General features: G+C 47.2%; 1 protein-coding gene across 1 annotated transcript; it reads right to left on the bottom strand.

Moving 5' to 3' along the window:
- Positions 1 to 8350: 8350 nt before the first annotated feature.
- atoh1a (atonal bHLH transcription factor 1a) lies at positions 8351 to 13288 on the bottom strand. Its single transcript, XM_029162608.3, has 2 exons — positions 10205 to 13288; positions 8351 to 9995 (listed from the first exon to the last, which is right to left on the bottom strand). The coding sequence occupies exons 1-2, from the start codon at positions 10449 to 10451 to the stop codon at positions 9217 to 9219; spliced, it is 1026 nt and encodes a 341-aa protein (XP_029018441.1). The 5' UTR covers positions 10452 to 13288; the 3' UTR covers positions 8351 to 9216.
- Positions 13289 to 13411: the final 123 nt, after the last annotated feature.

Here is a 13411-nt window from a genome sequence, read left to right as displayed (position 1 = left end):
GTGGCGGGGTGTCGGCTGCAGGACACCGGCCCCAGAACCCAGGACATTGTTCACACTCGGCCCATTTAGTGCTGACCTTTGCTAGCTGGCAGACACACAGGCTGAGAGGTAAGACGACACACTGAGCAGCAGACAGGTGACGGACAGGGCAGTCGCTGCCCGTCTGAGGCTCAGGCCAAAGTAAAAGGGAAACACAGGAAACACTTTAGGAACGTAGAAATAACTTCAGTTCTCCTTCGTGGGAACATGCAGGGTTTGTTTTGGTAACCAAGTCGTGGACTGGACATATGAACTAACCCACATTCATGGGAGGCGCATGTGTGGCCTGCCTTTGGTGACGTCCCATGAGGCCAAAGCAGGAACAAAAAGGCCCTTTGCTTTTCACGGAGTGTGGGTTCAACCGATCTGTCGCCTCACGTCGCTCAGATTTTGCATAGGAGACGTTTACCGGAAGACGAGACGTCATCCTGATTCCTACAGTGAGTTTCACTGGAGACTATATGATTTTGAAATTTGAATTTTTTTAAATAACATATAAACAAGTGCAACGGTCAGCTGATGCCGACCCAAAGGGGTCCAGCTGATGGGCCACAGCAACCTTTATCTGCCATTTTATGATAACTAGCTCCCGTGTCATGTGTGGGAACGAGGGATGAGACGTATTAAAGTTGTGTAGGCGAGACAGAGCGATATGGAGACAGAGACAAACAGAGAGACACAAAAGCGGAGCGGCAGAGAGGTGGTAGAAGCGAGTATGATTGATTGATGTGGTCAGTGAGGCATCACTGATCTCCACGGGAGCAACCCCCCCACCCCCCACCCCTCACCCCTCGCCCAGTGAGGAGGACGTGGACTGGTCCTAATGGTGTGAAAACAGACGGGCAAATCTGGGAGGAGGAGGAAGATAGGACGAAACATCACGAACAGAATGACCTCAGAAATGTCACATGCGGCAAATGCGTCAGCGTGAGGGGACGCGTCTTCAAGCAACCCGCACTGACCTTTCACAATAAAAGCGTCTGAAACAAGGCTAATGAATAGGTATGTTGTGCTTGTGTAGCCCCGCAGAGAGGTTTGCTCATCTGTTACTGCAGTAGGAAGCGTCTTGCTATGTGAGCTGTGATATCACCCTGCTGGGACCTTGTGTCTCCGTAGGAGTCCTTTCACACTAAAAGACGGCCTCCAGCCACCGGCATCCACACAACAACACATCTAACACATACACATCTACCTCTCTGCACTCTCAACAGTATATGTTTCACTATCAGACCTGTAATTAGCTGCGATTAGGAATACTGTGATTGGAGTTTGGGCAGGGATGATTTAACATGAGAGCTGCTGGGGGAGCGCTGCGGTGCGGCCGTTTAGACGTTTTTACAGGGCTGAGGTTCGTAGACCCTCTGTTACAAAGCTCTGCGTTAATCCAATTCCTTCACTGTGGGAAGCGGCGCGCTGATGTTTTAATCTGGCAGGGGGCTTGTTGTTTCTGAGTGTGCCCTGCAGCTACTGCTGTGTTTGTAAAGGCCGCTTGAGAACAGCACCGCACGGCTGTTAAGTGGATGCTGTGTGTGTGTGTGTGTGTGTGTGTGTGTGTGTGTGTGTGTGGTTACCGACGGCACTAAAACCACGTAAAGAAGCACTTAACAATACTGACTCCCCCAGAATAACTTCAGTCTAATTATCCTTTCACTCCACACTCATATGTGCACACAGAGGCTGATTAGAACGACTGTTTCACACATAAGTAATAGTGTTGTTTCCCTCTTTATAGGAACTTGACCATATTTTCTATGCAAATAAATTGTCATTTATTCCTCTGCAAAAAGCCTCTGAAACAGGCCAGAGGCCTTTTTGCCTTGGACTCACAGACTACAACTAGTGCTTTAAACAATGGTTTCTCTGCATATAAAATATGGAGGAATCTGAGCGTCGCCTCATCCTTAAATACTACCCACGGTCGTTTTTGGTCAACCCCCATTGAAGATCTGCAAAGCTTTCCTTTGAATTATTCCATTATCGTGCTATTATTTCTATACATATTGCAAATAGCTGTTACTGATCAAACTTCCTTCGGCTGCGTGCTTTGCTCGCCGTGATTCGCTGGCACCGGACTCCGCTGACCCAGTTGGAAGCAGCACTCTGCAGAAAGGTCGCGGCGCAGCCACGTTTAGCTGAACAATGCGGCTGCAATGCCATTTATCTGAACGAAACTATGAAACCTGCGCAGACTCGTGACTCGATCCTGCAAGTAATAAAAGTTATTTTGATGCACAACATATAACATACAAACAACTTTGCCGTGCTGAGGAGGAGGTTTTTGCCTTGCCAACAAATATTACACAAACTCACTTACTGCATATTATAAGTGCTTATGGCGTCAGAGCTCTCTCCAAGCAGTGAACAGTGGAACAGATCCTTTGTATTTACAATGTGAATTAATAACAGCACAAGAAAGTAGCAATGTATTACAAAGGCCATTATCTGTTGTAATACGTTTGGCAGTCGCCTACATGAGCAGAGGCTCCTTATTTACCTGTGGCCACAGAGTCAAGTATTTGTCCCTGTGAGTGCACTTGTGCCACTCTCTGCTGAACTTGCGTCTCACTCTTAGTCACTAGATCTCAATTGCTCGCTTTCAGCACAAAGGAATGGCGTTCCACAAGCCCATTGTGGTGTGCCTCCTTCCTGGATCGGAGGCTGAATGGGCAGATTGAAAGGAGGGAGGTGAAAATGATAGGACATGTATCTCTAATTGGTGAGATGGAGGAAAAGATGCGCAAGTGCTCGTATGTATGAGGCCGAACCAACGCCGCTGTGTGTCTATGTGCACTTGAGACGGGGGGGTGGGCACGGTGGGGGGCGGGGGTGGGGCGAACTGTTGCCATCTATGCTCTGTGTGTTGTGTGAGGCCGGGAGGAAGGCTGTAAGCGATACCCTTGTCTGCTCCCTACTCGACCCACTCTGAGGCCGCTCCACCCAGGCCGGCCTGGGAGAGAGTGGGGGTCCCCTGGGAACTGGACAGGATAGGGAGGGGGTGTGGGGGGCAGCGTGGAGGCCTCGTTTTCAGCCGCTATGAAAAGGAGCGGAATCAAATACAACCAAAATCTCCTTGAATATACTGTATCCCTCACAGGAGTAGGGCAGCTAGCTGAAAGGAGATCCGCAGAGGTGAGGAGGAGTAGAGGAGAGGAGAGGAGAGGAGAGGAGAGGAGGAGGAGGAGGAGAGGAGGGGCGAGGAGGAGGAGGAGGAGGAGGAGAAGGAGGAGGAGGAGAGGAGAGGAGAGGAGAGGAGAGGAGAGGAGAGGAGAGGAGAGGAGAGGAGAGGAGAGGAGAGGGGAGGAGAGGAGAGGAGAGGAGAGGAGAGGAGAGGAGAGGAGAGGAGAGGGGAGGCGAGGCGAGGAGAGGAGAGGAGAGGAGAGGAGAGGAGAGGAGAGGAGAGGAGAGGAGAGGCGAGGAGAGGAGAGGAGGAGGAGAAGGAGGAGGAGGAGGAGAGGAGAGGAGAGGAGAGGAGAGGAGAGGAGAGGCGAGGAGAGGAGGAGAAGGAGGAGGAGGAGGAGAGGAGAGGAGAGGCGAGGAGGAGCACCCAGTCCTCCATCCCTACTCCCATGCAGTTCGCTGGTCTCAAACCTCTCTCATATTAGCACATGAACCGTGGCTGCTGTGACGCGTAATTCACCGGAAATGGTCAAAAACGCTGGACAACAAGTGGCGTTAAATAGTAAAATCAGGGGATTCGCCTCAGAAGCGACTGCAAACAGGATGTTTCTTCTCCAGTGAGCTGGAGTTGACGTCTCCCGAGGGGAGAGACTATGAGATGTTTCCACTCATCAACCTTTGGGCTGTTTCTGATTCACTGCAGCCGCATCATGAAACACAAAGATGCGTTTTTCGTGGTCAGTTTTTGCTTACATTCACATCTCATGGTTAAGAAAGAGAGACATTACTAATTACATTACATTTAATCATTATGTGGAAGTTGTTCCATTAATCTGATTATGATTTTGGAATATGAGGTTGGAAAGGCCCTTTTACAAAAAAATCCTATAGAAACCTTATTTATGTAGCTTAGACGTGTAAATTTACTTTCTCAACAAGTTCAAATTTTCCATTAGTACATTTTATAGTTCAAGTGTCACTCAGAAACCTTCTGATATCTGCTGCCATGCAATAAAGTGTAAAAAGTCATAATTAATTATTAAATTATTAAATCCAGACCTCAGTCCTTCGTCATCCTCATTTATCATCATTATTTCAACCCTTTCATGTGATGATGCTGAACGGCGGCGTGTCATGTAGCTCCTCTCTGGTTTCCACCCAGCGTCAGCGTGTCAGAACGCCAGCACAGGCTCCACGTGCTGAATATGGCTGGGGTCAAGTGAATGGGTGTGTAGGTACAGGAGTGTAAAGACGCGCTGGTTTCCCTCTGTGCATTCAGCCCCCTTTCACTGCTCTCACGTTCCAAGGCGGGAGGAAGATGGAAGAGCGCCTCCGGCTGCGTGACTCCTCAGGCGCTGACTCGCGGCCGCGGAGGCCTCTCCCTCGGCTGAGGGCCGCACACGCGCTCTGTAACCTGAGTCACACTGTGTCGCAAGGACTAAAGCCGTGCAGTCGCGTTCCCTGCCGAAAGGTTAACAAACGGAGCGTCCTCCGTGTTGGCGTGAAGGTCGATGGACATCCGCCACACAGAGAGAATGAAATGCACAGTGCATCAACAGATGCAGGTGTTCATATCGAACATTCACATTTGTAACTATGCAAATGTCCTAAGCACCGAGTGTCTGTCAGTCTGACACACACACAGCAATGTAACTGATTCCACAGCAGCACTGAGCACCGTGGATAATTGCTAGCACCATTGTGCTGCTCCTCAATGGGCCGGTTACCCAAGAAGCCTCATGTTCGTGTTCATGTACATTTGCTTTGAAGGTGAGCGAAACAAAGAGGAGGACCCTGCCCAGAACAAAGCCCTGGGAGACCCGGCTTCACCCACGGACGTCTTTCATGGAGAGAACCGCAGAGATAAATGATCCGCTTCCTCGCGACGCTGTCTGCGCGGTGTGTATGGCCGCGTCCGCGCACGCACGTGCACGCGGGCCGGTTTTCAGGGATGGGCCGCTTGTCATCTTAGAAACCGCAGGAAGCATTTTGTCAAAATAGTTCAACTCGTCTTCAGAAGATGTAAATGGGACGGCTTTGGGACACGTTTGAAGTGTAAAACACTGTGTGTGTGTGGCACTGATACTAGGAAGTCTGTTATTTGCTATTTGCATTCACCTACAATGATTTTAGATGTTTTTGGAATTAAATAATAATTTTACAGTTTGGCTACAGTGCAGATGTTTTATATTTTTACTTTTTTGTGTCCCAGGAACACATTTACAAGACACAGTGCAAGCAATATGAACACCAACACCTGATTTGATTCAACTACACATAGAGAGTGCAATTAGGGTCGCATTACTGAATGTGTTGGACTGTTTTAAAAAATATATATTACCTCTGTAATGCAAAACTAAATGAATAAAATAGTATCTCAACAATTTACCAATACCTCATTTTAAACAAAAAAGATAATCAACATTTTTGAAAAGTTATACACCATCAGAACAAGACATGTCATAAAGGTGCTTCCTTGGTCACATTTCACTACAGACGCGCTGTTAGCGCTGCAACACGTGCGGCTGCTGTCACAACACTAGCAGGGAAACTGATAGCATCACTGAGCCGGACCACGCTCTCTAACAGTTAGTGACCACCGAGTCGCAGCTGCATTGTGTGAGCCGGTGTGGGATCTGCGTGCGACAATGACGCAGAGATGGGGCGGCTGACAAGAAGTGGGAGCTTTGCTTTAATTTAATGGCGACTGAAGAAAAGGGTTAGTTATGGCTACTGTTGTGAGACTGATCGGAACCATCCATCTTGTTCGCTCCATCAACTGCCCGTTGCTCTTGTCTCTTTTTCCCTCCCTCGCGCTTATTATTCTGTCTCTCCCTGCTCATAGTGTCCTCACTCGCTGTCCTCTCCCTCTCCCTCTCTGGAACAGCAGATGGAGACTATGGCCCAGTTCTGCCTTTTGTTCTGGGCCCCAAGAGAGACCTGTAGCTTTTGGACAGCGCCGGCTCAGCTCCCCATATCTCACACAAAACGCAAGTGTCTTTCCTTTCAATAAAAAAAACGAAGCTGTGGAATGCACATATCCTGAATATACTTAACATGTCTTCAGAGACTTTAACAATGTTGAATGGCACTAACTTCATTGTGCTCTTCATTTACATAATAATGTACATGACATAATAAAAACCCTTCACCACAACCAAAAATAATGAGGCAATTTTCTTGATCAGCATCATTGCATGAGGAGGTAATCTTTTTCTTCGGGATGCTTAGACGTTTAGTTAAATAAAGGCGTGTGCACAGGGGTCGGTGCGTTAAACACGTCTTCAGTGGAAACACGACGGAAGCAGCTGTGACGCTGGGGACCATGTGCAAACAAATGTCTTTTTCAGGTAAAAGCAGCGAAGCGGGCGAAGCTCGTGTAACGACAGAAGAATTCCTTTTCATCTTCTTTTACTTAAAACACCCACACGCGTCCGTGCGTCTCGAGTTCCCCACTACTCTGTTATTTTTCATAACGTCCGTGCGTAAATAATTAATGTGCGTGAAACGGTGAAACCGCCACCTGCTCGGCATCCCACCTGTTGAAGAGAAGCAGGCTTTGTGTCCCAATTTGTTTACCTGTGCATCCTCGGCAATTACACAATTAGATTGGTGATTTCCAAAACGATCGACAACAAATATTAACGCAGCTCAACACAAAACCTGAAGATGCCTTTATTACGTCACGGGGAAAGTGAGCATGTAGCCATTAAAGAAGTAAAAACATAGCTCTGAATGTCATTCTGTTAAATATAAATCTTTTGTTAAACACGCAAACGATTTATTGTGAATTTATTTTGGGTAAATCAATTTAAACTCTATTCTACTTTAAATGCAAAATAGTCTCAAACCTCAAGCGCTGTTGTGGATTTTCTGGTTACACGTCGGACAGTTTATATTTGCATAGCACACACGAATGATTTCAGAATAAAAACACTTTTCTGTATTCGAAAGGTAAATAAAAACAATATAATTGCGTGGAAATGATATTAACGATTATCGGGGCATAATCAGAGACAACACAAATTTTCCGTTCATTCAGCGAGCTTTACTTCTGTTGTTACCGTCAGCTCTGTTTGAATGTTTACGGAAACTTGATCCCATTTCACCGCAACTCGAACTCGCCGCAGATGGCAGTCTGATCATCTGATCATAGTCTGATACAGCGCTACCTGCATAAATTGTATAAATAATTGAACGCAGCATGCTCATTATATTCCCCTGTATTCCCTGCCTTCGGGAGGCGAGCGAAGGGGCACGAATGGTGATTGGCTACGACTGTGAGTGGGAGACGTCAGTGACAGGTATAGCAAACAGGTAGTTTCATCAATAATTTCTTACTACTTTGTTCCGCTGACTCTCAAAACACTGTGGATGACTCGCAAAGAATGGAAAAAGAAAGAGGGAAAAACTCACTTCAGTCAGTCACGCAGCAGGACGGGTTGTCAAAGCCAGTGTGTGACTCCACGTCCACGTGCGCGTGTTTGTTGGAGTCGATGGAAAGAAAGGGAAAAGAAAGGTGTGTGTGTGTGTGTGTGTGTGTGTGTGTGTGCGTGTGTGGCTTTCTTTAGTTGAGAAAGTGTGTTCCCTCTCTAGAGTCAGGTCCTCGGGGACACGGCGGGGACCCGCGAGCGCTCACCAGCTGACAGCGCGTGCTTCACTGAAGCCATCCAACACCTCGGCCCACGAGCCAGTCAACAATAGCTTGATATTAATGCGCACAGCCCATTATAAAAATCTGGTGCTTACAAAAATGGACGACAGGGCAACAGTTCAACCCAACAAACATAAAAAAACGTAAAACACAGAAAAGATGGAAAAAGAAAGTCACCCTTGCTGCAAACTTTACACAGCCCACAGACCTCAGTCTGTGGGCCAAGAAGCGCGTGCACCAGAAGCATATGGCGAGCGAGCGCGTGTTGGACACGTTTCAGGCCCCAGTTAGTTTACAATAAATTACGTAAGAGGAGATCAAGTGTTGAAAGCTTCATTGAATATTTAGCAAAGAACAACTTACTGGCAAACTTTTATACATTTTTTTATTTGTAATTTTTTAAAGGTTTATAACCTTTAAAGGCCTTTATATATTGAAAAGTATTATTTCGCAATAATCAGTAATACTTTAAGCATCAAGCAGTTTCAGAAATAGGCCTAAACAATCAATATACACAAAAATGAATTAATTGAAATAGTTAATGAAAAATGCTAATGAAACGTTTTATTGCATTAATATGGAGGATGGATGAAAACAACAAAGACAAAGCTATTGAATCTTCGTTTGCTTCTTTTATTGCGAAAATCAAATGAACATGACAATAAATTTAACTATGGGTTTATAAAAAGCAAAACAAATGAAAGATAACAATAAATACATGTCAATTAACCTCATCCAGTGAAAGCAAAAGACACACAAGTTCATCTGAAAATACAAAAAAAATACAAAAGAAGGCAGCAATGATGGCTACGTTAAATAGGCTATTTGTAGGGAATTGGCAGTACTACGCTATCAAACAAAGCAAAACAATATTGTTTATATTCTCAAAACAAAATTCGCATTCTCAAGCCTCTGGCTCGTGTATTATTAAAGTGCACATTAACTTTTGAAGTTGCAAAACAAAATACATTATATAAACAAATGAGCAAAACCATAATCCCAACAAAAATCACAGCTACAAAATTTTACAGTTTCAGACATAAGCAATTATGCGTAAAAGTCAGATTTTGTGGAAGACAGCTTTTTGGTCGGCGTGACGTGGGAAACACCCATGGCAGTGCTGTGAGCGACATGGCAGAGGGGTCTTCCGGCCACGTCTCTATGGAAACTGGAAATTAAAGGCTACACATTTATTGGCAGAATCGAATTAGGCCTATTTCACATAAAAATAACCTTTAGACAATGCGACAAGTCGATGAAGTTGAATTATTGTCAAAAATTGAACGCGAGTTTGGAAAAAAAAAACTATGCAAGCAACAGAGATTGACACGTTTACGGACATTATTTTGTGTCGGCTGTAGGAACCTTCATTTAGTCTGAGTAATCTTTGATCTCACTGATGCTACTTAAAATGAAACAGCGTGATGGTGGTGGATGGGGAGCTTGAGTTCTGAAAGGTCGTCGTCTTCGCTTGACTGGAGCTCCATCACTATTTCATCCGAGTCACTTAAGTGGGAGTGCGGGGAAAACTCGCCGTCACTGCGAGGAGACTCTTTCCGTCCTTCCGGCGCGAGCGAGCCGCCCGCGCGAGACGAGGCCGGAGGAGACGGACAACGCATCGCTTCTTCGACCAACGCGGAGAACGGTCCGTCGTCGAAGGCGGAGCGGAAAGACATCCCACTGATGTGCACGGGTAAGCCGCTACCTGACGCCCTGTCCTTCGCCGCCACGGCGGGAAGCCCGGTGTCACACTTTGGCGAGTTGCTGTCGTCATTTGAGGTTTCGGCGCCGTTGCCGCTGGAGGCCGGGCCCTGGAGCAGCTCGGCCAGGGCGTTGATGTAGATCTGCGCCATTTGTAAAGTTTCGTACTTCGAGAGCTTCTTGTCGTTGTCAAACGCCGGGATCACGCTGCGCAGCTCGTCGAACGCGTGGTTGAGCCCGTGCATCCGCCTCCGCTCGCGCGCGTTGGCGGCCACGCGCCTCTGCCGCTGGACCCCGTTGGTCGGCTTGCTGGACGGGGCTCTCTGTCGGAGGGACGCGTCCTCTGCGGGTCCGGCGATCGCGCCTTTAAGGCGGCACAGGTCCCGGACTTTGAGCGAAGAAGAGGAGGAGCTCTTTGCAGGCTTTCTGTAGCTGGGAGGACTGGAAGGGCTGGGGTGGCCGGAGGACCCCGGGGAACCACTCTCTGACAAAACAGCAATAATATGTTTAATAAAGGAGAACGATTTAGAACATTTAGAACTTAAATGCATTTGCACACGTGGCTGCTTTAATTTGTAAACTGTACTAAATAAACCTTCCGTAAAGTGCTCGTTCTGACTTTTTCCAGTAACAGCAACATTACTGCATGACTTTTAGTTGCGTGAAGGCGCTGCTTGTAAGAGCGTCGCTCACCGTGGTAGGAGCTCACGCTTGGGCACGGCGAGTGCTGCAGGTACTCAGGTGAGGCGACTTGTGCCGCACAGGTGCCAGAGGACTGAACCGGAGCCAGCCAGGCGCGTGGGTCACTGCCACTGTCCACGAGCGTGAGCGCGGCTTCGTAGCGGGGCTCCTCCAGCGGCTGCCTCCCCTCTCTCTCCATCACTCTCGGGCTGCTCTGCGGCACACGTTTCCTCCAGTCTTCCGCACTTGAGACCTCCATGTTCCCCAAAAAAGACCCGAGCCGGTGGGTGAACGTTGGACCAGCAGTAGTCGGCAAAGTTGTTGGAGGCGCGCGGTGCCGGGCGGTCTCACTGTGTGAATACGACTGTCGCGTGCAGGACTCCTTCTCCGTCTCAAGGCGCGGCGTCGGTTTAAAAAGCGGCACGCGCCTGGGAGCCCCCCTCCTCGCGCTGGTCGCGTGTTGGCATCCAATGAGAAGTCTCGGTAAAGCCCAGGAGAGGTGATTATGGCCCCATCGTAGCCGGACTGTTTATGATAACGTAACAATTTAAGGAGTGTTTAACGCAAGGGAGGTAAGGGGACCCTCCCACAGGACGCACGTGCGCACGGAGCGTGGACAGCGCGAGGCGCGCGCAGCTGGGACAGTCTTCCTACCTGTGCGTGCGTCTGCCTAGCATGTGATGCGACAGGGAGTAGATAGAGGCAGCTGAAGGCTTTGAGAGGAGCTGGTTCCATCCCCATCCGTCAAACCGCCCATCACTTCGGTTTGTGCCCCACAACACACTTTTAAACACAGACCGTTGTGTTTCAAACTTAGGCCCATGTCAAAACGACATGATACATTTATTTTGCTCCTTTTAACTGAGGGTTTATCCGAACATTAGGTTATGGGATGTATCATCTTTTTCAGTTCTAACGCACCAGCAGCACAAGAGCAAGACGATTGTTTTGAAATGATCAACATTTGTGCCTGAACAATCGATTTAGACTAAATGCGAGTCCTGGGGCTCGGGCGCTCTTTGTCAATTCATTCGTTCTAAGATCATCTCCAGTTTCCATTTCTCTTTTGTAGCGGGTCTAAAACCTTTTGATCCAGCTCTCGGAACGCCCTGTCAGTAAAAAAAGGCTTCACAGGGAACGGAAACATGAGCAGAGGTCCCGCTCTTAACACCGTTTCCGTACTGACACGAGCTGTAGTGGCGCCCGGTTGTGCGCACAATAGTGAGGAGCCTTTTAATGACAATAGTGACAATAAGTTTATGGACAGACCCTCGTTATTTGGAGAATCACCTGCAACCCACTGATCAAAGATGCCACGCTTAGTCAGATGCTACGTTTAGATCTAACCTGGCAAAACAACAATGGGCTAATTACTGGGTGGAAATGGGCAATTTAACCTAATTGCACGGTCCTTCCTGAAATAAGGAAGCCCCAGCCACAGTTATGAGTTAAATACAGTAGCTCCGTGGATGTCACAGCCTTTGTCTGCAGCAATAACTGATCTAATCACAAAATCTGGGCCACAGGGAAACGACAGTAGCTCCTTTAGACGTTTCCCTACTTGGAAGATAAGAGCAGTTTGTGGGAAGAAATATCCCGATTTCAAAGATCACCCAACCTCAGCCCTTTCTACTTTTTATTCATGTATTCATCACGGGGATGTCTTGCGGGCTAGAGGTCTGGCGCCGAGCGTTCGCCCCCTCTTCCCACCTACAAGCCCCCTGTCCAACGGGACGGTCCGGGCTCCTGAAGCTACCGACAGGTTGGATATTGTAGCTGGCGATTATTAAAGTGTCGCAGCCACAATGGAGACTCTATGTTCCATTGGTCACGCCTGGGGGGCTCCTCGGGGGGAGGGAGGGGGATGGGGGGGGGGGGCTCCCATTCCAGCGCGCGAGAGGAGTCTGCGTGCTGCCGCTTCTCATTCCCGTCTCCCGGGAGACCGGGGCGCGACGGGCACGAGACTGGAGTGAGTGGAGCTGGACGGGTAACTGCGGCCGTCCTCCTGAGAGCAAACGAAGCGATGGGAGCTTCTAAGAAAACTAACTTTACGCGTTACACACAACAAAACACGTGCAAACGAGACTAACAAGAACAAGAACACTAACAAGAGATTCATGTTTAGACAGGCGTGCAAAGGAAATACTGTACGTCTGCTTCAACTACTTTTTTTGAATAAATGCCCATAAGGATTATAAATAACATAATTCTAAGCACAGACGTCTTTACTAAACGACTTTACTAAAATTATGTATTTTGAAAAATGAAATTATATGAAATGATTTTTTTTGAAACCTTGGCTTTATTTTGAAACTTTTGACATGTTACCTCACCTCCTAATACTATTTAAACGCAAGGTACATGTTTTATTAAAACCAAACAAACTTCAGGATGGAAAGGAAAGAACAAAATGTGACAAGAAGTGCTGGTTGTAAACTGTCCTCTGACATCATAAATAGTCCCCACGTCTTTCTGTCAAGATGGTTGCATTTCATCAAATCCAAAGCGAAAATTACATTTGGCAAAACATTTCTATACATTTTTTCTATACATTTTCAATAGCTCGGAGATCTGATACTTGTGGGAACTAAACGGCGCCACCACCTGGATATGAAGTGCCACTACAACGTGCTGCTCCATTGAACTTGACAGCAGCCGTCCTCAGCGGTGCGCCTATCCAGCTGTTAACAGCAGTGCACGGACCTTTGAAGTGATGGCCCATTTGAAGTGAAAGGCACAAAAGCTTAGCTCATGCTTGAACTCAAAATCCATCTCGCACATAATATTATCTAACATCACTCAAATGTTGAAGCTGGCGTTTGTATTTTCCATTTAACTTGAACCCAAATATATCCCATTCAAGCCTATAAGGTTGGTAAATATCACAATGGGTGAAATCCTACTCCATTAAATTGCTCCCTGCTGCATCAATCAATTTACTTGTGCATTTGTTCCAAATCAATTGGCACTTTGAAATCGTAAAGGTCAAAACGAAACTTCATTGACGCGTTAGTTAACTACCCCTCCAGAGACCTTTGACAAGGTTTTTATTGAGAAACGCATTCTCTCTTCTAACGTCCTTTGTTTCTTTATAGAGCTGGCGGTCACAGATACGGGGCTCCTTTACAGATGTATTCAAAGGACTTTCCATGTCAGGGGCGAACAACTAAATCACAAAGAACAGAAATTCTAAATTTTGAAAGTCTACATTAGCAAAGA

The sequence above is a fragment of the Betta splendens genome, chromosome 9 (assembly GCF_900634795.4).
Source record: "Betta splendens chromosome 9, fBetSpl5.4, whole genome shotgun sequence".
Taxonomy (NCBI): Eukaryota; Metazoa; Chordata; class Actinopteri; order Anabantiformes; family Osphronemidae; genus Betta; species Betta splendens.
Note: the sequence above shows the minus strand (reverse complement) of the source record. Positions and strands in the feature narration are given on the sequence as shown.